This window comes from Amblyraja radiata, chromosome 1 (genome assembly GCF_010909765.2).
Source record: "Amblyraja radiata isolate CabotCenter1 chromosome 1, sAmbRad1.1.pri, whole genome shotgun sequence".
Classification (NCBI taxonomy): Eukaryota; Metazoa; Chordata; class Chondrichthyes; order Rajiformes; family Rajidae; genus Amblyraja; species Amblyraja radiata.
Window position 1 is genome coordinate 121,788,472 of NC_045956.1, and position 26,602 is coordinate 121,815,073.

The window sequence follows — 26,602 nt, forward strand, 5'->3', positions numbered from 1 at the left end:
ATGTGGGGCATATAGTCATTAGAATTCAGAAGAACATGTGGTTTTCTCACTGAAACATTGCAGATTCTGAAAGGGATTGAAAATGGCAGGTGTTGAGAGAAAGTATTAAAACTGGAAGCAAAATTCCAGAATAAATGGTTGCCTGACATTCAGAGCTAGCTGAGGAGGAATTTCTGCTTTGTGGATCATGAATCGTTTAAATTCTCTACCCAGGAGAGCTGCGGAGGCAAAGTCATTGAATATTTACAAAGCAAAGGCTGATAGTTAGTTGACCTATAAGGGAGACGAGAGGGATGTTGAGAGGCCATTTGGCAATGAGGTTGGTGCATTTCAATGCTCAAATGGAGATCCTATAATTTACATTGTTTTGCTTCTCATTTTATCTTGAGTAAAAGATGCAAGTGATAGGTCACATACATTTTTAGCAATTTCTGTTGGTGAATGCGGAAATGACTGCCACACATTAGACAACGTCTTTGGATATATATCTGACATTAGAGAAACGTCCAATGTGATAAGGGGATTCAGGACTGAAAATGCCCAAACAATGTTTCCTTGGCCACTAATGATCACTGGCATAATCAAATGTGCATAAAACAACTTATCTCAGCAATCGGTATGTGAAAACTATGCATGTGCATCCAGTAACAAAGCAAATTATTCTATGAAGCAAATTTAGAAATTTAAAAATGTCCACACCCTGAATTTATTTAACTCCATATCTAACTCCAAAGGTGTATGTTTCCTTGGTTGGTGTTTTACCATTGGAAGGAAGGAATGGTCTGGGACTCAAACCTCTTGTTTACCTGCTCCAATGCAGCTGGTGAAGATTTCAATTACATGCACCATAACAATTCTCCAGCGCATAGTGAATGCACCAATAAATCAATCATTTCACCACCATTTAGCTGCACAATTGACAGTAAATGACAGCTTGTCAATGGCATTAAATAACCTGTGCCTGAATGATGGTTATTGGAGAGGAGCGGTGGTTGTGGAAACTAAGGCAATTACTAACCAAAGCCATCCTGAGGTGTAGATCAAATCCGTTGCAGCATATTTATTATTCACACATTCACTAAAATCTCATTTTCAGCAGTCATGAATAATTGAATATGGTTTCGGTTAAAGCCAGTTTGTCATTAAATACTCTAAATTTGCCGACAATCTAACTCCAACGTAACCAGATTCTGTGAGGCTGCAACAACGCACCAGATCTGACAGATAGATTGAATTTCTGAGATGCAAGAACAGCATTCTCTTTTTTTTTTACTGCAACCATTCATGGGACTGAGATGTGGACACACAAGATGTTCTACAAGATTGACTAATTAAGCAAATGTGCCAGCATAGCAAAAAAAACAAACAGGTCTGCAGTGATGACCAATACTCACCGCATCGCTCTCAGTGCAATCTTGTATGCCAGCTCAGCATCATGAGGTAGGAGAGACGTAAAGAGATACTTAGCAAAGGTGTGCATTGGAACACTCTCTCGGTAGATTATTTCACCCAGACCACTGTAAGGTCCACCTACAGAAGAAAGCAAATGTTAGCTCTGATACCTGCCCAAACGGATAAAAAATAACGTTCAAAGTACATTCATCCACATATACTAGTTTGCACCATTTCAAGACTCTTGACTCACACCATTTCCAAAGCTGCACTCAATTAAAATCTTTGCTTACCCTTGGGAAGCGTTTCTGAAACATTTGGGAACTATTTCAGTTGGTGACAGTCAATAGAACTAGAGTTTATTCTTCCAAGTTTATGACTGGAAAATATAGGTGGACAATAGTTAATTAGGCATGAGGGAAAGAACAAGGTATTGCTCTTCTGCTAAATAAATCAGATCTCAATTTCAAAAGTATAATATTCATAGTCTTGAAAGGGAGATTATGTACTCTCCCCCCTCCCCCTCATGTCATAGCCTCGATTGGATACAAAGCAGCCATCCAGACACTAGAAATGGAGCTAACTCTAGAAATTAGTTGAACGACAGTTGAAACTATATTGAGGGAATGCAGATTAGAGATGCCATATTTCAGGCTTGACATAACCCATCATTTTGAGAAGTTGAGAAGATTAGATTTTCAGATGGACATAAAAAGATCCAAAGTCACTCATTTAAGTGGAACAGAAGGTTTCTCCCCAACGCCTAAGCCAATATTTATCCCTAATTTAAAATTACTCTCGACTTTTGCCTATTTCCTTTGCTCCGTAGATGCTGCCTCACCCGCTGCGTTTCTCCAGCATTTTTGTCTATCTTCGATTTTCCAGCATCTGCAGTTCCTTCTTAAATAACTTATCTGGTCATTATCTCAAATGCAATTTGTAGGACCTTATTCTGAACAAATTGGCCACCACATTTCTGACATAATTCTCTCAGAAATCTTTCACATTGCTGACAGAAATCTTCTGTTGCACTTAAATTAGTGACTTTGGATCTTTTTATGTCGATCTGAAAATCTAATCTTCTCAACTTCTCAAAAAAAGTGCTTAACTGAAAAGTGCTTTAAGATTTCATCAGCTTTAAGATTTCATCAGATTGTATGAACTATATTAAAGGTGATTTATTTTGTTATTGGCATTCACTGCTAATTTCCAAAATGCTGCATGATAGGCCATTTTGTTTCAGACCATACCATGTCTGAGAGTTTGTGGGCTGTTTCATAACATCTACCAATTATGTGGGAGAATGGCAGTTGCTGGGAGGTTGTATGGGAGGTTGTGGAGATGCTGCATACCACTACCATTCGTTGATTGAGGCACAGCAAGTTAAAATCCTTACATAGCCAATAGTGTTTAATGCATCAAATAAATGCTTCTGACATCACTGCATATCGGGATGTGCAGGAAGAAACTGCAGATGCTGGTTTCCATCGAAGATGGACACAAAATGCTGGAGTAATTTAGCGGGTCAGGCAGCATCTCTGGAGAAAAGGAATGGGTGATGTTTTAGGTTGAGACCCTTCTTCAGACTGACTTTTCTGAAGAAGGGTCTCAAACCAAAACGGCACATATTCCTTTTCTCCAGACCCGCTGAGTTGTTCCAGCATTTTGTGTCTATCATCACTGGAAATCAACAAAATTTTAAAAGGTAACTGCATTACAAACATCCATTTCTGGAAAACAGTTTTAGAAAAAGTTTGGAGTATACATTAGCTTACTGGCACAAATATCAGTTGAATTATCTAAAAATAGATTTAGGTTTATTATTGTCACATGTATCAAGGTACAGTGAAAAGCTTTGTGTGCATGTTATCCAAACAGATCAGGTATGCCATGCACAGATACAATCAAGTCAGGCTCAAGTACAATAGAGAGTGATTATATCAGATGGCAGTAGATCCTTGTCCGGGAAGAGCACGCAAAGAGTCGCCGCGTTCCGGCGCCATCTTTAAGGCTTTCTCGAGAATTCGGGAACCATTTCTCCAGCTCTGAAAATTGTTCATAAGTTAATTCCTAACCAAAAGCGAATGTATAATGTAAAAATTAAAATTGCATACTCCCTTTCTCATTTGTTAGAGAAAAATATTTTTATATTCAATAGATATAATTTGTTTACACTTAAGGATGTGCATGAGTGGAATTTCTCAACACAGTAGAAAGTGATGATTTGTGCTTGTTTCCACAATTTGCCCAACAACATTCCCAATCTCTGCATTGGGTTCAGTGCTTAGATAGTTTGTCAGGCAGTTTAAAGTAAAACATAAAATACACAAAAAGTAAAGGCAAGTTCAGCATGTTTAACAATACCTTCTAACAGGAAGACAGCTTGCTTTCGAAAAATTTTCACCAACATGTCATCTAATTCAATCTCCTGCAGCTTTGCAATAAGTTGCTCCTCATTGCGACACACTTTCTCCTGTGCATACAGGCCATCAGGCATTATTCGCTGCTGGCCTAATCCAATCAGGGCTATTTCAACAGCTAATGTTAAATAAGATTCCCCATCTTCCAGGAACTTGTGTGCTGGTACATGTTGATACTCAAGCAACTTCAACTGGCCCAATGTTTCTGCGAGAAATAAAGCATAGGCACACATAATTGCATGATTATTTTTTCTGTATGAAGCAGAATCCATTTAAAATATAGCCACAACATATTTTTGTAATGTGGAACTAAGCCATAATTGTAGTGAGTAAACCTTTCTCAGTCACAGTTGCTGTAACTATTGGTCTCGATGCCCATGGGTTTATATCTCAGCATCATTAAGCAACTCTAGCAGCAGAGGGAGCGGATGTAGCTCAGTTTTAAATGTTGGATTATCCAAGCAACATGCATATCAAGTCAAGGGTGTTTAATTGTCTTATGCACCAATTAAGTCAAGTTCCAAAACTAAACATGGAGAACAGTCCGAGGATCACCCTACAAGGTGGACAATGGTTGCACTGGAGTGGGTAAAGAGGAGCTTCACTAAGATGTTGCCTGGGATGGAATGTTTCAATTGTGAGCAGAGTTTGCATAACCTAGTTTGTTTTTCTTGAAGAAGAGGCAGAGGAGAAAAACCTCAGAAGTATAGAAATTATGACAGGATAGATAATAAGCATGTTCTTCCTTGGCAGAGGAATCTAAGCTCAGATGACGAGTAGGTGGTTTACAAGGGGACTAAGGGGAAGTCTCTTCACCCAGAGGACGGTACAAGTCTAGAATGCATTACCTATCAAGGAGTGGAGGCTGGTACTCACAACATTTAAGCAGCATTTGAATCTCTGAGGCATAGTGGACTATTGGGGGAGTGCTGGTAAATAGGACTAGTACAGAGAGGCACTTGATGGCTGTCATGAACATTATGGGGTCAAGGGCATATTTCTGAACAATATGATGGCATAACTCTCTCATCTATCTAAACCCTCGTTCTCTTACTAGTTTCACTGTCCTCCTGATTAATTTTGCTGTTTGTATGCCTCGTTATCACCTTCCCTTTAGCTGAACAATGACCCATTGTACATTTCCTTGTTCATTGTCTGCTTTGATCTGTCATTTTCACATCTTACATGCTCTTTGTACACTACCATATCTCCAGACCTGGGTGTCCTTGTGCGTCAGTCACTGAAAGTAAGCATGCAGGTACAGCAGGCCGTGAAGAAAGCTAATGGTATGTTGAGCTTCATTTCGAGAGGATTTGAGTTTAGGAGCAAGGAGGCCCTACTGCAGTTGTACAGAGCCCTGGTGAGACCACACCTGAAGTATTGTGTGCAGTTTTGGTCTCCTAATTTGAGGAAGGACATTCTTGCTATTGAGGGAGTGCAGCGCAGGTTCACCAGATTATTTCCCGGCTTGGCGGGATTGACATATAATGAAAGAAAGGGTCGACTGGGCTTGTTTGTATTCACTGGAATATAGAAGGATGAGGGGGGATCTGTTAGAAACATATAAAAGTCTTAAGGGATTGATTCGAGATTCAAGAGTTTATTGTCATGTGTCCCTGAGAACAATGAAATTCTTGCTTTGCTTCAGCACAACAGAACATAGTAGGCATGACTACAGAACAGATCAGTGTGTCCATATACCATTATATAAATATATACACATATGAATAAATAAACTGATAAAGTGCAAATAACAGAAAATGGGCTATTAATGTTCAGAGTTTTGTCCGAGCCGAGTTTAATAACCTGATGGCTGTGGGGAAGTAGCTATTCCTGAACCTGGTCGTTGCAGTCTTCAGGCTCCTGTACCTTCTACCTGAAGGTAGCGGGGAGATAAGTGTGTGGCCAGGATGCCACACACTGGACAGGCTAGATGCAGAAAAAATGTTCCCCATTTTGGGGGGAGTCCAGAACCAAGGGTCACAGTTTAAGAATAAGGGCCATTTAGGACTGAGATGAGGAATTACTTTTTCACCCAAAGAGTTGTGAATATGTGCCATTCTCTGCCACAGAAGGCAGGAGGACAATTCATTTGATGTTTTCATGACAGATTTAGTTCTTAGGGCTATCAGAATCAAGGGATGGGGAAAAAGCAAGAATGAGCTACTGATTTTGGATGATCAGCCATGAACATATTGAATGGTGGTGCTGGCTCGAAGGACCGAATGGCCTACTCCTGCTATTTTCTATGTTTCTCTCTCCCGACTCTCTTTCTGAAGAAGGGTCTCGACCTGAGACATCACCCATTCCTTCTCTCCAGGGATGCTGCCCGACTTGCTGAGTTACTCCAGCATTTTGTGTCTATCTTTGGTGTAAACCAGCATCTGCAGTTCCTTCCTACACAATTGTGAGTATTACCATTTAGCTACGTAAAACAGCCTTCAAGCTTTGTGAACCAGGAACCAGGATTGTTTGAACCAGGAAAATTGGTTCAGGACAGCTGAAGTGGAATGGGGCGGCGCGTGAATAGTAAGAGGAGATTGTCAAACCTTCCAAAGATAAAAAAGCACCCAATCAGTTGTCTTAACAAACATCTCCAAATGCAATAACCTGCAAATTTTATTACGCTTACACAATGGTGGGCCAAGCTTAAACTGAAAACTAATAATTTTGAACAGTTTGTCGCAATCCAGTTTACCCCGACATAGAATTGTGATCTGCGTGATCTGGAAGCACAGGTGGCAGGCGGAAATTAAAGTACAGAAACAGCACAGCCATCCAAATGCAAGAGCAACTGTTCAGTCATTCTTTGGTCAGACCACTAGAGGGATCCCACAGGGTAAGACAAAGTGAGACAAAGCTGATAGTGAAACATTTTATAGAGCAATCTGCAGATGTGATTGTACAATAAATTTTCCAACTTTAGGTAACCTCTACACACACCTTTCTACCCCATAAACACCACCGTTTCTTTCCACCCCTCAAAGGTCCTGGCTGACCTTCCACCTATCTCTCCCCTCCCTTCCCCCGACATTCTGAAGCAATTCACACCTTGTCAATCCTCTATCTTCACAATTTACAGCTCGCCAATCCTTTTTATCTCACACCTTGTGTGTATTAATCTCTGAACTTTGTCCAATCATCTGCCTATCAACCCCCTTGCCTGTGTTTATCTGTGACCTGCTATGTTTTGTCCTGCCCCTCCACTCTTCCAGTTTTCTCCCTATCCTCTACAATCAGTCTGTAGAAGGGTCCCAACCCAAAACTCACCCATCCATATTCTCCAGGGATGTTGCCTGACCCGCTGAATTACTTCAGCATTTTGGGTCTTCAACCAACATCTGCAGTTCCTGGTTTCCACAGATGAAATTTGTTCCCTATACCAAACCACGTTCTTTCCTGCTTTTATCACGGTCGCTGACCCGAGACCAACCTCTACCCACCGCCTGAACCTCAGAAGGCCAGTATAAATATATCACCAGCTAGGTGTTTTCATAACAACGCTGTCCTTTCAGCCAACAGTGATGTCAATTCAAAAGTACTTGGTTGGTTGTGAAGCACTTTTGAGCATTATGAGGTGCTGTAAGCTGCTATATATCTGAGGACCATGGCACTGTAAACTTTGTGCATTGTAATCAGGGGTACAAAGCTGGAGGTCTAACAAGAATGGGATGTCAATACAACAAGGCAAGAGGAGATTATACTTAATTTGCAATCATGTTCAACACGGACATTGTGGGTTGAACAGCCTGTTCCGGATCTGTGCTTTCCCGAGCTCTAAATTTTATTTGGGATTGAAGCAGTTAGCGTCTGGTATTCAATAGACAATAGGTGCACAGGAGTAGGCCATTCGAGCCAGCACCGCCATTCACTGTGATCATGGCTGATCATCCACAATCAGTACCCTGCTCCTGCCTTCTCCCCATACCCCTTGACTCCGCTATCTTTAAGAACTCTATCTAACTCTCTCCTGAAAGCTTCCAGAGAATCGGCCACTGTCTTCTGAGGCAGAGAATTCCACAGATTCACAACTTTCTGGGTGAAAAAGTTTTTCCTCATCTCCGTTCTAAATAGCCTACCCCTTATTCGTACTACCTTATTATCAGCATGCGTATTAAGATACAATAAAAAAATGTTTTGCGTGCTATCCAGGCAAATCACTCCTGAAATCAGAAACCTAGAACTAATCATTTTTGTTATTAATTTTATCCAGATAAACTAATATCACTAATAGACATTTAATGAATAACACAATTTGATGGGAGTACAGGAGGTTCAGAAGGCCTGGGTCAAAGCGGGGGACCTTCAGCCTGTGGTTACCAATCCAGAATCAGAGGAAAGATCCTTCTGACACCTAACACGTGAAAGTTTCAAAATATTCTTCAGCACTAAGGTATTTTAACTCAGAAGCCAGATGCTATTCTAGCTTTAGACAGAGGTTTAGATATGGTTCATGGTCAGGTGCAGGGTGATGTGACTGCAACTCAGCCAGGTATGGGGACTACAGTTACTGTGATGGAGAAAGTCAAGTCTACCACCACATCCAATGGACTTGAGGCACTTCAGCTCAGCGTGGATGAGAATAAATAATGTTGGAAGGGACAGGCAAAGAGGCCTGGGGTTGGGATGTTCTGTAGAAATCAATATGGGGACACTTGGGGACCTATAGTCTAGAAACATATAAACATAGAAAAATACGTGTAGGAGTAGGCCATTCGAGCCAGCATCGCCATTCAATATGATCATGGCTGATCTAAAATTAGTACCCCGTTCCTGCTTTCCCCCCCAATATCCCTTAATTCCTTAAACCCCAAGAGCTAAATCAAACTCTCTATTGAAAACATCCAGTGAATTGGCCTCCACTGCCTTCTGTGGCAGAGAATTCCACAGATTCACAACTCTCTGGGTGAAGAAGTTTTTCCTCATCTCAGTCCTAAATGCCCTACCCCTTATTCTTAAACAGTGACCCCTGGTTCTGGACTCCCCCAACATCAGGAACATTTTTCCTGCATCTAGTCTGTCCAATCCCTTAAGATTTTTATATGTTTCTATAAACCTCCTGCTGGACCCTCTGCAGTTTGCATACTGGGCCAATAGATCAGTGGACGATGCAGTCAACCTAGGCCTGTACTTCATCCTCCAGCACCTAGACCACCAGGGGACCTGGATTTTGTTTGTGGATTTTAGCTCTGCATTCAACACCATTGTGCCAAAGCTACTACACTCCAAACTCGCCCAGTTGACTGTGCCTGAACCCTCTGTCAGTGGATCACCAGCTTCCTGACAGACAGGAAGCGGCATGTGAGGCTGGGAAAGCACATCTCGGACCCGCAGACCCTCAGTGTAGGAGCACAACAAGGTCCCCTCTCCTCTACTCTCACTACACCAACGACTGGACCTCCACTGATTCCTCTGTCACGCTTCTCAAGATTGAGGATGACACAACCCTGATTGGACTGATCCAGGATGGGGAGGAATCTGCCTACAGACAGGAAGTGACACAGCTGGCGTCCTGGTGCCTTCGTAACAACCTGGAGCTCAATGCTCTTAAGACAGTGGAATTGATAGTGGAAGCATAATCTGCCACAGCCAATGATAGTCCAATTCTATACTGCCTTCGTAGAGTCTTTCTTCACCTTCTCCATCATGGTCTGGATTGGTGTAGATTAATAACAATCTGTGTGGTAACATATATATATATAGTATAGACACACTAATATACAATTGGCTCGGCCACCAAGCACGACATCCGGAGGCAGCAGCGAATTCTTCGATGAGCTGAGAAGATTGTTGGCTGCAACCTTTCCCCCATTGACAAACTGTACACTGCAAGGACCAAGAAGCGAGCAGGTAAGATCATCTCTGACCCCTCTCACCCTGGCCACAAAATTCCTTGAATCACTTCCCTCTGGAAGGCAACTCCGGACTGTCAAAGCTGCCACAGCCAGACATAAAAACAGCTTTTTTCCACGAGCAGTAGCTCTACTCAATAACCAAAAATCTGTAGCCTCCTTTTGTTCTGGTATTTCATTTCATTCACATGTTTAAACTATAATGTTTTATTCTTAATGGTTTACAGTATATTGTGTTGTTACTTGCGAGCGGAGCACCAAGGCAAATTCCTTGTATGTGTACATACTTGGCCAATAAACTTATTCATTCATTAATTCAAGATCCTCTCTTCTTTCTAAATTCCAGTGAATGCAAGCCCAGTAGACCCATTCTTTCATCATATCTCAGTCCCGCCATCCTGGAAATTAACCTGGTGAACCTTCGCTGCACTCCCCAATAGCAATAATGTCCTTCTTCAAATTAGGAGACCAAAATTGCACACAATACTCCAGGTGTGGTCTCACCAGGGCCCTGTACAACTGCAGTAGGACCTCCTTGCCCCTAAACGCAAATCCTCTCGCAATGAAGGCCAACATGCCATTAGCTTTCTTCACTGTCTGCTGTACCTGCATGCATACTTTCAGTGACTGATGTACATGCACACCCAGGTCTCGTTTTACCTCCCCTTTTCCTAATCTGACACCATTCAGAAAATAATCTGCCTTCCTGTTTTTGCCACCAAAGTGTATAAGCTCACATTTATGCACATTATACTGCAGCTGCCATGCATCTGCCCACCCACCAATCTGTCCAAGTTACCCTATAGCCTCATAGCTTTGTGTCATCCGCAAACTTGGAGATGTCATTTAATTCCCTCGTCTAAATCGTTAATATACATTGTAAATAACGGGTCCCAGCACCGAGCCTTGCGGCACCCCACTAGTCGAAGCATATGATGTCTTTGGTACTGGCCACTAGATGCAGGTCGACTCTTCCTTGCTCCATGTCAACGTTTAAGACATCTTTTTATAACTGGAAAAGATCTTGATGGTGTCAGGGAAAGATCTAATTGCTGTGCATAAAGCACATAAAAAAGCTAAAACTAGCTATAATTTCTACAGGGAGAGTCTGATCACATGGGCTACCTAAGATAGAAATTCTAAATGACAATAATCTCTAGATAACCACGCAAACCACACACAAACATTTACAGGAACAGACAGATTAGAGATTTGAAAAGATGCTGGAAGAGTGGTGAAGGAGAATTGGATTTCCACAAGGCCTATTGGGACATTTACAAAAATTGCAACTTAAAATAGTTTTAAATGGATTGCTACTCAGTAATATGATAATGATGTACATTGATTCAAGTTTAGTGTTGTTAAATGTTTTACCCGCATGTGTCTTTAATATGTTTAAAAATGAATGAAGCTGTTAAATGTTTAAATATACTTATTTTTAAAAGTGCTGTTTTTAAACAGGTTTGACAGGTCTCCAAGTCACTGGCAAAGCTAAGAGTATGGCTCAAACACCTGCCAGAGTTGTTTTTCAGCACTTCACTGGGTGGGTCTCCTTCTGTCCCATCCCCCCCAGCCCATTTAATGGCTTGTCAACAGGTGGGCCTTGAGAATCCTCATATGCGTAGGAAACATAAGTCAGTAACACAAATGCAAACTAATTTCTCTGTAAATCCAGGCCATGGTTTTGTTTTTGTCAAACACAAGTTACACATTTATTGTTAATCTGTCTTTCCAGTAAGCAAATGTTTTAACTACAAATAATTGACGGGCCTAATTCAAATTCTTGGGGCACAAACACCAGTTCTCCATTTCTGTTGAGGACTAGCGTCTTGGTGACGATTAGAATGGTAATTAGGGGCTTTTAAGATGTAAGGCTTGTGCAAGAATGATATAAAGAACAAATTCAAAACAGCAAAGCCCAATAACTACCTGGGTAAAATCTAGAACTGTGTGTCAGGAACACTGCACTGCAACAGTCCTACACTGTACTACACTGCACAGTATTAGGATTGCATCAAATAGGAGGAAAATATCCAAGTCATTCCATCCACGTGCACAAACTTGACAAATTAATAGCATAAATTGAGGCATTGGGCCTGGTAATTCTTACTGAGACCTGTTGGTCAAGTTTAGGAACTAAACATTCTAGGGTCAATTACTTTAATTTAAAAAAACCCATAAAATCTAAAGGACCGAGAGCAGCCCTGACAATCTATCTATTAATATATAAAACTCTCGCCCAAAATTCCGAAACGGAACTCCGTCCGGCTGCCACATTTCTTCCATTGATTCCCTGCAACTCCGAAACTGGACGCAGAATCGCCGACATCTTTTCCATTTCGGTAGAGATTTCACTTTTCTTTCTAAGTATCCGCTCCTCATTACATTCCGTCGTGTTTAAGTACACGTTTTTAATCAAATCCTTCCCCCCCCCCCCCCCAATATTTCAAAACTAAACTGGCTTCACACCCACAGAACCTTCACCAGCCCCAGCCCCTGCTGAACGTTCCATCGTGTGATGTCACAATGCCCAATCTTCACATATGTCCAATCGGAATGGATCCATTTACATATGCCTATGCAGGAGCCCAAGCCAATGGTGAACGTTCCATCGTGTGATGTCACAATGCCCAATGCTCAAAGACATCGTTGCCATAGAGAGGGAGTACAGAGAAGGTTCACCAGGCTGATTCCTGTTATGTCAGAACTTTCACCACTTAAAAGTGTAATGCCCCAACGCAAAAGTGTAATGCCTCCTCCCCCCCCCCCCCCCCCCCCACAGTTTTTCAAATAAAAACTGGCTTCTCACCCATACAAGCAGCCATTTCGGTAGACATTTCACTTTCCCTTCCAGCTGTCCACTCCTCATTACATTTCGTTATGTTTATGTCCATTTTTTTCATTAAATCCTTCTCCTCCACCCCCCCCCCCCCTCCCTCATTTAAAAACGGCCTTTCGGGAACGGCTCTACTTCGAGGACCACGTCTCCCGTGGGGGCTGCGGGTAGGCAACGGCTGCATTGGGGCATTACACTTTTAAGGCTCTGTGTGTGATACCGCCCCGCCCCCCCCCCCCCCCGCGTTGCCGAGACAGACCCGACTTCGACGACTTCAAGATACGCTATTTTAAGACGGCCGGAACCCGACTTCGACGACCACGTCTCCCCTGGGGGCTACAGGTAGGGAACGGTCTTTATACACTTTTCCAACTCTGTGTGTGGGGGTGGTTAGTGTGTGTGATGCCGCCCCCCCCCCCCCCCAGTGGGGGCTACGGGTAGGGTACGGCTGCGTTGGGGGATCAGACCCAACGGGTTTGCCATTGGTCGTCGTGTTTAAGTACACATTTTTAATCAAATCCTTCAACCCCCCCCCCCCCAATATTTCAAAAATAAACTGACTTCTCACCCATAGAAGCATCACCAGCCCCAGCCCCTGGTGAACGTTCCATCGTGTGATGTCACAATGCCCTATGCTCACAGATGTCCAATCGGAATGGATCCATTTACATATGCCTTTGCAGGAGCACAAGCACTTGGTGAACGTTCCATTGTGTGATGTCACAATGCCCAATGTTCAAATACATTGTTGCCATAGAGGGAGTACAGAGAAGGTTCACCAGACTGATTCCAGGGATGTCAGGACTTTCATATGACGAAAGACTGGATAGACTCGGCTTGTACATGCTAGAATTTAGAAGATTGAGGGGGTATCTTATAGAAACTTACAAAATTCTTAAGGGGTTGGACAGGCTAGATGCAGGAAGATTGTTCCAGATGTTGGGGAAGTCCACAACAAGGGGTCACAGTTTAAGGATAAGAGGTAAATCTTTTAGGTCCGAGATGAGAAAAACATTTTTCACACAGAGAGTGGCGAATCTCTGGAATTCACTGGCACAGAAGGTAGTTGAGGCCTGTTCATTGGCTGTATTTAAGAGGGAGTTAGATGTGGTCCTTGTGGCTAAAGGGATCAGGGGGTATGGAGAGAAGGCAGGTACAGGATACTGAGTTGGATGATCAGCCACGATCATATTGAATGGTGGTGCAGGCTCGAAGGGCCGAATGGCCTACTCCTGCACTTAATTTCAATGGTTCTATGTTTCCCTCTACGCACCCCTCTCCCACCCATCCCTCTCTCCCCCACCCCCCTTCCCTCTCTACGCCACCCCCTTCCTCCTACCCCTCTGTCCCTCTTCCATCACTCCCCCTACCCCTCTCCACCTCCTCCCCACTCTTCCACCTCTCCCCCTTCCCCTCCACTCTCCCTCCCCACTCTTCCCTCTCTCCCCCACCCCTCTCCCCTCCCTCCCTCCTCCCCTACCTCCCCATCCTCCCCCTCCCCCACATATCTCTCCCATCCCCCTCTCTCACCCCCTACCCCGCTCTCCTTTCCCTCCCAAATCTGTCCCATTTCCTCCACCTCCTCTCCCCTCCCTCCCCTCTTCACATCCCCCCTCCCTCCCCCCACCTGTGTGTTTGGGGGTTGGTTAATATGAGTTTGATGCCGCAGCCCCCCCTCCCCCCCCCCCCCTGCAAAACGCCGTTGGGGAAACAGACCCAACGGGTCTGCACTTGGTCTAGTTAATATATAAAACTCTCGCCCAAAATTCCGAAACGGAACTCCGTCCGGCTGTCACATTTCTTCCATTGATTCCCTGCAACTCCGAAACTGGACGCAGAATCGCCGACATCTTTTCCATTTCGGTAGAGATTTCACTTTTCTTTCTAAGTATCCGCTCCTCATTACATTCCGTCGTGTTTAAGTACACGTTTTTAATCAAATCCTTCCCCCCCCCCCCCCCAATATTTCAAAACTAAACTGGCTTCACACCCACAGAACCTTCACCAGCCCCAGCCCCTGCTGAACGTTCCATCGTGTGATGTCACAATGCCCAATCTTCACATATGTCCAATCGGAATGGATTCATTTACATATGCCTATGCAGGAGCCCAAGCCAATGGTGAACGTTCCATCGTGTGATGTCACAATGCCCAATGTTCAAAGACATCGTTGCCATAGAGAGGGAGTACAGAGAAGGTTCACCAGGCTGATTCCTGTTATGTCAGAACTTTCATATGAAGAAAGACTGGATAGACTCGCCTTGTAATCGCTAGATTTTAGAAGATTGAGGGGGTATCTTATAGAGACGTTTAAAATTCTTAAGGGGATTGGACAGGCTAGATGCAGGAAGATTGTTCCGGATGTTGGGGAAGACCAGAACAAGGGGTCAAAGTTTAAGGATAAGGGGGAACGCTGAATCGCCGACATCTTTTCCATTTTGGTAGAGATTTCTCTTTTCTTTCTAAGTATCCGTTCCTCATTACATTTCGACGTGTTTAAGTGTACGTTTTTAATCAAATCCTAACCCCCCCCCCCCCCCAATATTTCAAAACTAAACTGGCTTCACACCCACAGAACCTTCACCAGCCCAGCCCCTGCTGAGCGTTCCATCGTGTGATGTCACAATGCCCAATCTTCACATATGTCCAATCGGAATGGATTCCATTTACATATGCCTATGCAGGAGCCCCAGCCAATGGTGAACGTTCCATCGTGTGATGTCACAATGCCCAGTGCTCATAGACATCGTTGCCATAGTGACAGTACAGAGAGTCAGATGTGGGCCGAGGAGCCTTCAAGACAACATGAGATGTTCCCATATTGTGTGAAAATATTTACGTCATTCACCCCTGAACCTCGATAAGAACACCACCTGCACATCTTAATTAAATTAGAGAAAAACGGAAAAGAGGTCGGGCATTTACACTTTTAAGGCTCTGTGTGTGTCGAAGCTTCGTGTGTGTGATGCCGCACCGCTAACCCCCCCACCCCCCCCCCCCCGCGTTGCCGAGACGGACCCGACTTCGACGACTTCAAGATACGATATTTTAAGACGGCAGGGACCCGACTTCGACGACCAAATCTCCCCTGGGGGCTACAGGTAGGGAACGGTCTTTATGCACTTTTCCAACTCTGTGTGTGGGGGTGGTTAGTGTGTGTGAGGCGCCCGCCCCCCACCCCCCCCCCCCGTGGGGGCTACGGGTAGGGAACGGCTGCGTTGGGGGATCAGACCCAACGGGTTTGCCATTGGTCGTCGTGTTTAAGTGCACGTTTTTAATCAAATCCTAACCCACCCCCCCTCCCCCAATATTTCACAACTAAACTGGCTTCTCACCCATAGAAGCAGCACCAGCCCCAGCCCCTGGTGAACGTTCCATCGTGTGATGTCACAATGCCCAATGTTCAAATACATCGTTGCCATAGAGGGAGTACAGAGAAGGTTCACCAGACTGATTCCTGGGATGTCAGGACTTTCATATGACGAAAGACTGGATAGACTCGGCTTGTACATGCTAGAATTTAAAAGATTGAGGGGGTATCTTATAGAAACTTACAAAATTCTTAAGGGGTTGGACAGGCTAGATGCAGGAAGATTGTTCCAGATGTTGGGGAAGTCCAGAACAAGGGGTCACAGTTTAAGGATAAGGGGTAAATCTTTTAGGACCGAGATGAGAAAAACATTTTTAACACAGAGAGTGGTGAATCTCTGGAATTCACTGGCACAGAAGGTAGTTGAGGCCTGTTCATTGGCTGTATTTAAGAGGGAGTTAGATGTGGTCCTTGTGGCTAAAGGGATCAGGGGGTATGGAGAGAAGGCAGGTACAGGATACTGAGTTGGATGATCAGCCACGATCATATTGAATGGTGGTGCAGGCTCGAAGGGCCGAATGGCCTACTCCTGCACTTAATTTCAATGGTTCTATGTTTCCCTCTCCGAAACCCCTCTCCCACCCATCCCTCTCTCCCCCACCCCCCTTCCCTCTCTACGCCACCCCCTTCCTCCTACCCCTCTGTCCCTCTTCCATCACTCCCCCTACCCCTCTCCACCTCCCTCTCCACTCTTTCCCCTCTCTCCCCCACCCCTCTCCCCCTCCCTCCCTCCTTCCCTACCTCCCCATCCTCCCCCTCCACCACATCTATCTCCCCATCCCCCTCTCTCACCCCCTACCCCGCTCTCCTTTCCCTCCCAAATCTGTCCCATTTCCTCCACCTCCTCTCCCCTCCCTCCCCTCTTCACATCCCCCCTCCCTCCCCCCACCTGTGTGTTTGGGGGTTGGTTAATATGAGTTTGATGCCGCAGCCCCCCCCCCCCCCCCCCCCCCTGCAAAACGCCGTTGGGGAAACAGACCCAACGGGTCTGCACTTGGTCTAGTAACACCTAAAATTATGTCAGTATTCTAAATTAGTTATGTAGAACCAGTACAAGTGAGAATAGTTTTCTCAGCCTCCTAACAGTAATTTGTTGCTTTATCCTATGATTAGAGGAGCAAGTAAGTATGTATGCATTAATTATTATGCACTTTAATCTCAATTAGAATAGGCAAATCAAATTATCAAAAGTAGAGGTTGAATATGTGGACTGCAGTTAAAATCAATTTGTTGGGAAAAATGTATTAGAACTAACTATTTGAGATCTGGCTTTGTGCGCGGAGTCAAAGCTAAGCAGTAATCCGTGAGTAAAATAACCCTCTGTGGAAAAACTGAATGTAAACTGAAGATTCTTTAATAGGTTTTATGGTGAATTGGTGAAACCCAAACCAGGCTCTTAAGTTTAAAAAAGCTGATTAAATAATCTAATTTCCTGTCTATTCAAATAAATAATTAGTAATTCTCAGAAGAATAAGATTCTGCTTCCAAAGGTTAACTATAATTTAATTTGGGCTTCTATTTCCACCATGCTGAAACCTGAATGTCAAAGTAAATGAACCCAACAGCTGATACAATTTTGTTTGTGCGATGTGCAATCAGTTATACACATTTTATTTCACGTAGAATATTGCATTACATGTACTTCATATCTACTATACTGCAGGTAACTCTGGCTACTCATCCCAAAAAGTTGAATTGTGTCTGGGAAGAGGCTATCAAATTGTAATTCCACATACCTGTGAATTCAGAATACCCAGAATTGTCATCATCCACTCTGCAAGTGTCCATTAGTGTGCTGAAGAGGCAGCCAATAGGGTCCAATGGGTGACCTACCCATCCTTCCAGATTGGTTATCGTCGTAATACCTTTGTGAAACAGCTCAGTGTTTAGGCGGTTTAACTACTAATTCATCAAAATTATGATATTGTCAATGCAAACTTTAGTTGAGTTTAGTTTAGCGATACAGCGCGGAAACAGGCCCTTCTGCCCACCGAGTCCGCACCGACCAGCGATGCCCGCACATTAACTCTATCCTTTACACACGGGACAATTTCCAATTTTTCCAAGCCAATTAGCCTACAAACCTGTATGTCTTTGGAGTGTGGGAGGAAACCGGAGCACCCATAGAAAACACACACAGGTTAAAGTGAGAACGTTCTAACTCCATACAGATAGCACCTGTCGTCAGGATCGAACCAGGGTCTCTTGCAATGTAAGGAGGTAACTCTACCGCTGCTCCATCATGCCACCCTTATCTTAATTTTATTTTCCCGTGCATGATCAAAGTTATGACCTAAACTGATACGGTTATGTACCATTTACAAAAATACACGATACACTGAAAGATTTTCATTGGACTTCTTTCGTATCCATATTCATATTGTAATATGTAAAAGACCATCTTATCCATGTTTACTTAACTTGAGCATAGAGAAGAAAATTCAATAACATTTCCAAAAACACAGTGCTCCCAATATGATAAAATATTCTATTTGGTTACAGACCAAAAAAATGATTGTTGGTGAGCATTATAGGGATATGGAAGCAGATGACCACATACTTGATTTAAAAAAAAGATCGAGTCCCTAGAATAAAACAGAGGAGTAGAGGGTGGAGAGAGAATGGCCGTTGGTGGCCTCAACAACTGAATGTTTAGTCAACAAATGAGCAAAAGGCCAGAATTGGTACAAAAGAATGATTTCAGAGTTCTGTAGGACTGGAAAGACCAATGCAAATCAGCAATGAGGGCATTCAAAATCACATAGAAGAACTTTAAAGCTCAGAACCCACTCGTCCACAAACCAAAAAAGAGCATAAGGACCATGTGAAAACAGTCTTATTTTGATTGGGTTATGTACTGTAGATCAGTGCATGCTCCATTAACATAGTGACCTCACCACTACTAACCACTCCCCATTATCTTCAGTATAACTGCAGCCTCCCCACGTCTCTCTCGCTCTCTAGCTCCAGTGACAGACCACGGACAGCTAGGGCACAGTTTGTGTTTTATACCAGTATCTATAATAAAACATGTAGTGAAGACATCACTTGTTTGGAAGTCTTTACATGGTGTCAAAAGTGGGATCTGTTGGAAAGGTAGGAACGGAGCCAGCTGAGTGCAGAACCTTCAACTATGTGTGAGTCTGATCATTCCAACAGTGGTTGAGAATAGTTTAATTTAGCATCATGGTTAGCAGAAACATGGTAGACCAAATGACCTGTTCCAATTCTGTGCTGTTTCATGTTCCCTTAATGTGGAGCCTTCATTGAATTCTCATGGGGCAACAAGACAGGGCAGCAGATAGTGTAGAGGCTCTCCTCGGTCTTACCTCATTGACTACGAGGGTACCATCTACCATCTACCGCCGGTCCCGCCAGCATTTGCTCCTGGTCAACGAGCCCGCTCCACCCCCTGCAGCTCCTTTTGCCCCTCCGGTTCCTTCCTCTCTGCCCTCCACTCCTCGCATGCCCAGGACCCTGCCGTCTCAGCTCTGTGTGCCCCGTTCTCCCCCGGCTCCTCCCAGTCCGCCTTCGCCTTCCTCGCCCGCTCCCGTGCCCGTTTCTCCCGCTTCTCCTCCCCGCTCTCCTCGTCCTCCCTCTCTGGCAAGTCCTCCTGCCCGTTCACCTGTCGCCGCCCCGGCTCTTCCTGCGGAGGGGGGGGAGGGTGGGCTGCGCACCCACTCCGGGCGGTTGGTCAAGCCGCCTGTACGTTACGGGGAGTTTGCGTGAATGTGTTAACTGTTTCCTGCCGGTGTACGCGCGGGGGGGTGTTTCTAGCGTATGAGTCGTGGTCGCACTGTCTCTGCTATAATACTTTGTTTTCCGAGGGGAAGGATGTAGATCAGTGCATGCTCCATTAACATAGTGGCCTCACCACTACTAACCACTCCCCATTATCTTCAGTATAATTGTAGCCTCCCCACGTCTCTCTCGCTCTCTAGCTCCAGTGACAGACCACGGACAGCTAGGGCACAGTGTGTGTTTTATACCAGTATCTATAATAAAACATGTAGTGAAGACATCACTTGTTTGGAAGTCTTTACATGTACCAGATTAACTTCAGTTTTCATTGTCTGGAAGATGGGAGATGGGATACTTTGTGATATCGTTCATTTTAGTGAGAGAGAGGACATCAAGGTTACAAATAGATTAGATTAACCTCAGGCGATTGACAGATTAAAGATAAATAAATGGTCAAGGCATCAGCTCTGTGGTGTATTTCAAAATGAACCATTAGTCATCCCAAATTTTAGCACAGGAAACTTCTGTCTATCAACTATTTGACGCCAGACATGTTTGGGATGGAGAAAGGTCATGAAAGGTAGTAGAAAGGTAAAGCTGGATATTCCCAACCTAAAAGGTGGAAAAAGGTATTGTGCTTTTGGGTGGGATTGCTGAGCGCAGCACGACGATGAAAAGGGAACATACTTCTCACAACCCCAATGGATCTCCAGGGATAACAGCAGGGGGACGGGGATGGGAAGAGAAGACATTGCATTGGTTCAGGTAGATAGATAAGAACCAGTTTGGCTAAAAAATGGGGAGGGATTGGAGAAAGAAGCTGAAGCTGATGTGGTCAGCTATAATCAAAATCTCTTGAGAAGTCTGGAGAGATAGTAGTACAGCTTTGCCAGTCATAGAGGAAGTAATTTGCAAGACAGGCATTCTAGTTGGACAACTAATGAAACTAAGTACAATGCACCATTTTTCAGCTTTTGGCAACTTACCTTTCCTCTGTGCCTGGAACATTTCGAGCTGCTTTTGTTGCTGTCGCCTCAGTGTATTGACAATCGCTATTGCTAGTCTCAGAGCTTCTCGCGGGTATCCATGAGATCGCAGGGCATCCACTCGGGCACAGGCTGTGGGGACGTGCTCTAAAGTCCCAAAGAAATGCAGAGAAAAGACATTTTCAAAAAGGAAAAAGTACACTAATTTGTGCAACGACGAATCAAAGACAAATTTGTGATAGGAATTAGAAACTGCACATTTATAAACCAGCAGTTCCCAACAGACACTGTATTCATGGTCAGGCCTCTTAATTTTTCCCCAATACCATTGAAACTGGACAAAGGGACAAGTCATGCAAATATCTTTCCGGTTTAGCCACTTACCGTGCCATAGGGGCCACCCGTGAGAGTCAAACAGTGAATTTTCACTGTCGCCGTGGTAACAGTAGTTTGTGTAGAGGTCACTGCTAATAATGTGCTGTAAATGGCTGTCCTGCCAGTGGAGATCACATGCCTCAATGGCTCGTGTGAACACAGTCCGATGAGGCCTGCTTGCAGTATCTGCTGGAAAATCAAAAAGGTATGTCAATTGTGTGAAAGTTTACTTAAAAAATATATATAAACAGCAACAAAGCTGCTCCAATGTCCAGCAAATCACCTGGTGGATTAGTCAGCAATACACAAAAAGTGCAAAGGACACCCAGTAAAAACTGGATCGCAGCTAATTCCACCAACTTTTCATTCATTAAAGTAACTTGAAGCTGTGCACATTAAGAAAAAAACGACCAATGCAAGCTGCTCCCCAATGCAGTTAACTCTATCAGTGTTTGACACACATGAAAGATTGAGGGCTAGATTGTACACTTAAGTTCACAAAAAGATCAAAGTTGTTCAGATGAAAGATGGGAAAAGGCTAAGTAAATGGGGTAAACTAGATCAAATGGAATTCAATGCAAGGAGATGCAAGTCGTCCACATTAAACGAGAGAAAGGCAAATCAAATGCTCATAAAGCACATAGATTAGAAGCTGCAAAGGAATAAAGGGAGTGGGTTCAGGTACACAAATCAGTAACATTTGGTGTCAAGATACAAAGTTAATTGGTAAAGCTGGGTTATTCAACTGCACAGAGTTCACCCAAACGAACTCCTTACACCGTCAAGAATTCAATGCAATAAACCAATTCTATTGAAGCTGGAATCAACAACTTGAATTTTAAAATAGAGGTTGGCAATTAGGAGTAACACTAAAAGCATAGTGCGAGATCAGGCCACAAGACTTTGGATGCAAGATCAGAATAGGTTTAATAGGTTTAAAATAATGCTAAAGTGTCAGGGAAAATGAATAAATGCATTTAATTGAGCTGAAATAATCATTAGTTACAGTACAATTCAACAGAACGGTAGAGCAAACAGGCTCGGGGGCTGAATAGCTGTACCATTACTATTTTTCTTATGCCCACCTATTTTCTTATGCCCATATGCTTCCATTCCATCAGCAATGTTGTACAGCAGAAACCGAAAGCTGGAAATGAAGACTTTCAATATGTACGCTTTTGTCCATTGCTGCTAATTATGTGATGCCTGCACTGCAAATTTACCAGCTTGCACAATACCAGGTGGTCCAAAATACAACAGACCTGTCTCCACGAGATGCAAAATTCTTCACGACTTGTGAAAGGTAATGGCGTGAAGGTCATTTTACATGACATGATAAAAATCAACTTGTTGAACAAATGCAGGGCCATCCACACATCAAATCCCAATAATTACAAAATCAAACTCATCAACAATCACACAATCATTTTATTTCTAGATTTTATAACTACATAATCAGAAATATGTGACTGTGCATTCACCCTTTCTATTGCAGGGATATTAAGGGAAAGTCAGGGATTTGGGGTTGTGCAGGACTGTGCCATTGTGGAAAAAGATCAGCTATGATCCATCTGACCGGTGGAGCAGGCATACGTGGATGGATGGCCTTATTAGCTTGCTGTTATTTCTTTTGTTCTGAGGTCCCTCTGCCTGGGGTTTTTCTCTCATCTTTTATAAGTATTTAATGATTTCCAAGTCCTTATTCACAGCATTTAAACATTTATGGCGATTCTGCTTCCACCCGTTACTAAGAGTGCACTCCTGGCTGAACAATCTACTGTGCAAATAAATTATTCCATCTGTTCCATTTTGAAAACCTTGCACTAATCACTTGTGCACTGGCCAGTGAAAACAGTGCGTTCCCATTTGATCAAAGGCTTTCATAAATATTGTTCACTTCTGTTGGATCATCACGTAACCTTGGTTTAGGGTTAGTGTTAGGTGGTCATGTCCGTCTCCTCCAAGTGAAGAAGAAATTCTTAATTTTATCCTCACCTAGGTTAGCATTTGCACCCTGAGGCAGAGCATTGGTTAAATTGGGCAGCTCGTTTCCATGGTTTCCATCCTCCCAGGGACAAACATCAACACAGTTCCATTTCTTGAGCTGTTTCAGCCAGCCTGTTTTCTGTTCAGGCTTGCAATGGGGATTTAAGACTATACACATCCACAGAGCACCTAGGGAACCAAGAGCAGACAAGCAAATTAAAATGATGCCAGCAAAGATATCTGTATACTTTTTAAATGTAATCCATGAAGATTCAGGTGGAAAAAAAAATCACAATCCATAAACTTGAATATTCAAAAACATTAATGAAACAAATATCCCTTAGAAGAAGACTTCAGTCACCCTGCCAAGTTGCTTCTAAACCACACAGGTCTATATTCTAAGATATTGCCATTTTTCATTTTAATGATTCAAGTTCAAGATATCCAGGTGTAAAAATCATATTGCATATAAACTAGCTATTCAAATAATGATTTTGTAAACAATAAATAAAAACAGACCGAAGACAACCAAAAAAATAATCTATATGTTTAGCATAACAGCCATACAATGGAAAAGAAAACATCACGACTGACAGATCACCATAGATTTGATATTCATGCTGTTCGGTTCTGAGCCAAGCAGAATTAGGGTTTGAAAGTCAGATGGGAAGAGTACCAGAGAATGGAGTTAAGCCTGAATGATCATCTGAAACTTCCTGCCAGGTATTGGTGGGGAACTAGCAATCTACAAGCTGGCAACTCTCAGCTTGAATGCTGACAATTGTAATATCTATTTAAGATGGAGGACTGCAAATTAAAAAAAACAAAACAGGGTTTCTTTTTAAAAATATCTAATTTCTGGGAGTTTTTCTGTAGCATTGTGAGCAAAATATACGTACATAGAACAATTTAATATTCTGTCATTAGCACATCTGCAAAATAATGCAATTAACATGTTTGTGTCATCCTCCCATCTCATTAGAATCGTAGCTTCAAACTAACATTTAAAACATATTTTTTGTTAGCTTTTGCCTGGTTATAAACGTGTGATTTGACAGGATTGAAAACATATGGGCAATAGCAAGCCAAATTTTATTAATTGAAGCTTTGCACCCATCAACTGTGGGAAGCTTTGGGACTCTATGGCTTCTTGTCTTGATTTGGACTTGCAATTAAAACCACGTTGAATGAGCACACATTTCAATCCTGTGAGACATGGAAATAGACTGAGATGCTCAACTCCATCCCCACACACGACCCTTCCCATTTCCACACCACAAAATACATGTACCTAAATAATTAATTGGTGATTGTGAAAGTACAAGTCACATATTGCTGATGTACAAAAAATAAAGTTATATCCACCACAAATTCACGAAGCACTGATGTAGTCATGTGCCAATTACTAATGCAGCTTGTATGTCACTGAAATGCACTCAATTTACCCCAAAATAACAAAATGAGTTGGAAGAAACAACTTCCTCAGAAAATCTCCAGAATAATGATGCTAATATGTTTTAATGATTTAGTACAAAGTCCAGTTGCAGATGAATAATTTTTTACCTTAATTATAATATTTGAGCATCCAATTATGTAGCCCTGGGTAGGCCAAGTATAATCACAGTCATTTACCTTTGCATGCATATTCATTCTAAAATAATTTAAACCTGCATATGACTGAATGCTCTTTATATACCAGCTAATATCACCATTGTCATGCAGCCGAACATGTGTCTTGCAACTGAATATTAATAAAACTGGGGAAACAATAGGAATAAATTATAACTGATGTGTTGTGGAATATTGTTCGTCCGATTTTGTTACTTCGTGAAACAAAACACGAACCAGAAAATGCTGGAAACACTCAGCTGGTCAAGCTACACCATGTAAAGTGAAATACTTAATGTTTCAGGATCTACCTTTATTTAAAATAGGTATTTATGCAGGCCCAGGAACAGGCAGTGAATGGAGGGATGCAGACCATGTGCATGCAGATGCAATTAATTTAGATTGGCATCATGGTCGGCACAGACATCATGGTCCAAAGAGTTTGATCCTGTGCAATACTGTTACAGTATATGTCCCATTATACAGTGCCCTCCATAACATTGGGGACAAAGACCCATCATTTATTTATTTGCCTCTGTATGCCACAATTTGAGGTTTGTAATAGAGAAAAAAAAATCACATGTGGTTAAAGTACACATTGTCAGATTTTAATGAAGGCCATTTTTATACATTTTGCTTTCACCATGTAGAAATTACAGCAGTGTTTATACATAGTCTCTGCATTTCAGGGCCCCATAATGTTTCGGACACAGCAATGTCATGTAAATGAAAGTATTTTGTTGCATATCCTTTGCATGCAATGACTGCTTGAAGTCTGCGATTCATGGACATCACCAGTTGCTGCGTGTCTTCTCTGGTGATGCTCTGCCAGGCCTGTATTGCAGCCAACTTTAGCTTATGCTTGTTTTGGGGGCTAGTCCCCTTCAGTTTTCTCTTCAGCATATAAAAAAGGCATACTCAATTGGGTTCAGATCGGGTGATAATGACAATTTTTTAGTTTAAAAAAACTCCTTTGTTGCTTTAGCAGTATGTTTGGGATCATTGTCTTGCTGCAGAATGAACCGCCGGCCAATGAGTCTTGAGGCATTTGTTGAACTTGAGCAGATAGGATGTGTCTATACACTTCAGAATTCATTATGTTACTACCATCAGCAGTTGTATCAACAATGAAGATAAGTGAGCCAGTACCTTCGGCAGCCACACATGCCCAGGCCATAACACCCCCACCATTGTGTTTCACAGATGAGGTGGTATGCTTTGGATCTTGGGCAGTTCCTTCTCTCCTCCATACTTTGCTCTTGCCATCACTCTGATAAGTTAATCTTCATCTCATCTGTCCACAAGACCTTTTTCCAGAACTTCTTGGCAAACTGTAACCTGGCCATCCTATTTTAGCGGCTAACCATGGTTTGCATCTTGCAGTGAAGCCTCTGTATTTCTGTCCATGAAGTCTTCTACGGACAGTGGTCATTGACAAATCCACACCTGACTCCTGAAGAGCGTTTCTGATATGTCGGATAGGTGTTTGGGGATTTTTCTTTATTATAGAGAGAATTTTTGGCCTGCCAGTCTCTTTGCGATTAGTAAGCTTACCAGTGCTCTCTTTCTTCATAATGATGTTCCAAACAGTTGATTTTGATAAGTTTAAGGTTTGGCTGATGTCTCTAACAGTTTTATTCTTGTTTCTCAGTATCATAATGGCTTCTTTGAGTTTCATTGACACAACTTTGGTCATCATGTTGATAAACAGCAATAAAAGTTTCCAAAGGTGATGGAAAGACTGGAGGAAAGACTAGGTGCTGAGAGCTCTCTTATACCTGCATTAAGAAGGGAATTAAACACACCTGAGCAATTACAAACGCCTGTGAAGCCATGTGTCCCAAACATTATGGTGCCCTGAAATGGGGGGGGGGGGACTATGTATAAACACTGCTGTGATTACCACATGGTGAAACCAAAATGTATAAAAGTGGCCTTTAATAAAATCTGACAATGTGCACTTTAACCACATGTGATTTTTTCTATTACAAATCTCAAATTGTGGAGTACAGAGGCAAATGGACCCGCTACAATTC

At 42.9% G+C, this 26,602-nt stretch overlaps 1 protein-coding gene across 2 annotated transcripts in view; it reads right to left on the reverse strand.

The window, feature by feature from the left end:
• Window positions 1-26,602, reverse strand: part of zswim6 (zinc finger SWIM-type containing 6) — a 209,155-nt gene that overhangs the window by 21,482 nt on the left and 161,071 nt on the right. Inside the window, exons 5-10 of one of the 2 annotated variants that reach the window (XM_033030045.1) lie at window positions 22,968-23,147; window positions 20,982-21,158; window positions 20,598-20,744; window positions 17,607-17,735; window positions 3,757-4,017; window positions 1,395-1,530 (exon numbers count right to left, since the gene is read on the reverse strand). In XM_033030045.1, the coding sequence (XP_032885936.1) occupies window positions 1,395-1,530; window positions 3,757-4,017; window positions 17,607-17,735; window positions 20,598-20,744; window positions 20,982-21,158; window positions 22,968-23,147 (1,030 nt within the window). Of the gene's footprint in view, window positions 1-1,394; window positions 1,531-3,756; window positions 4,018-17,606; window positions 17,736-20,597; window positions 20,745-20,981; window positions 21,162-22,967; window positions 23,148-26,602 lie in introns of both variants that reach the window. The other variant, XM_033030040.1, reaches the window with a different exon arrangement.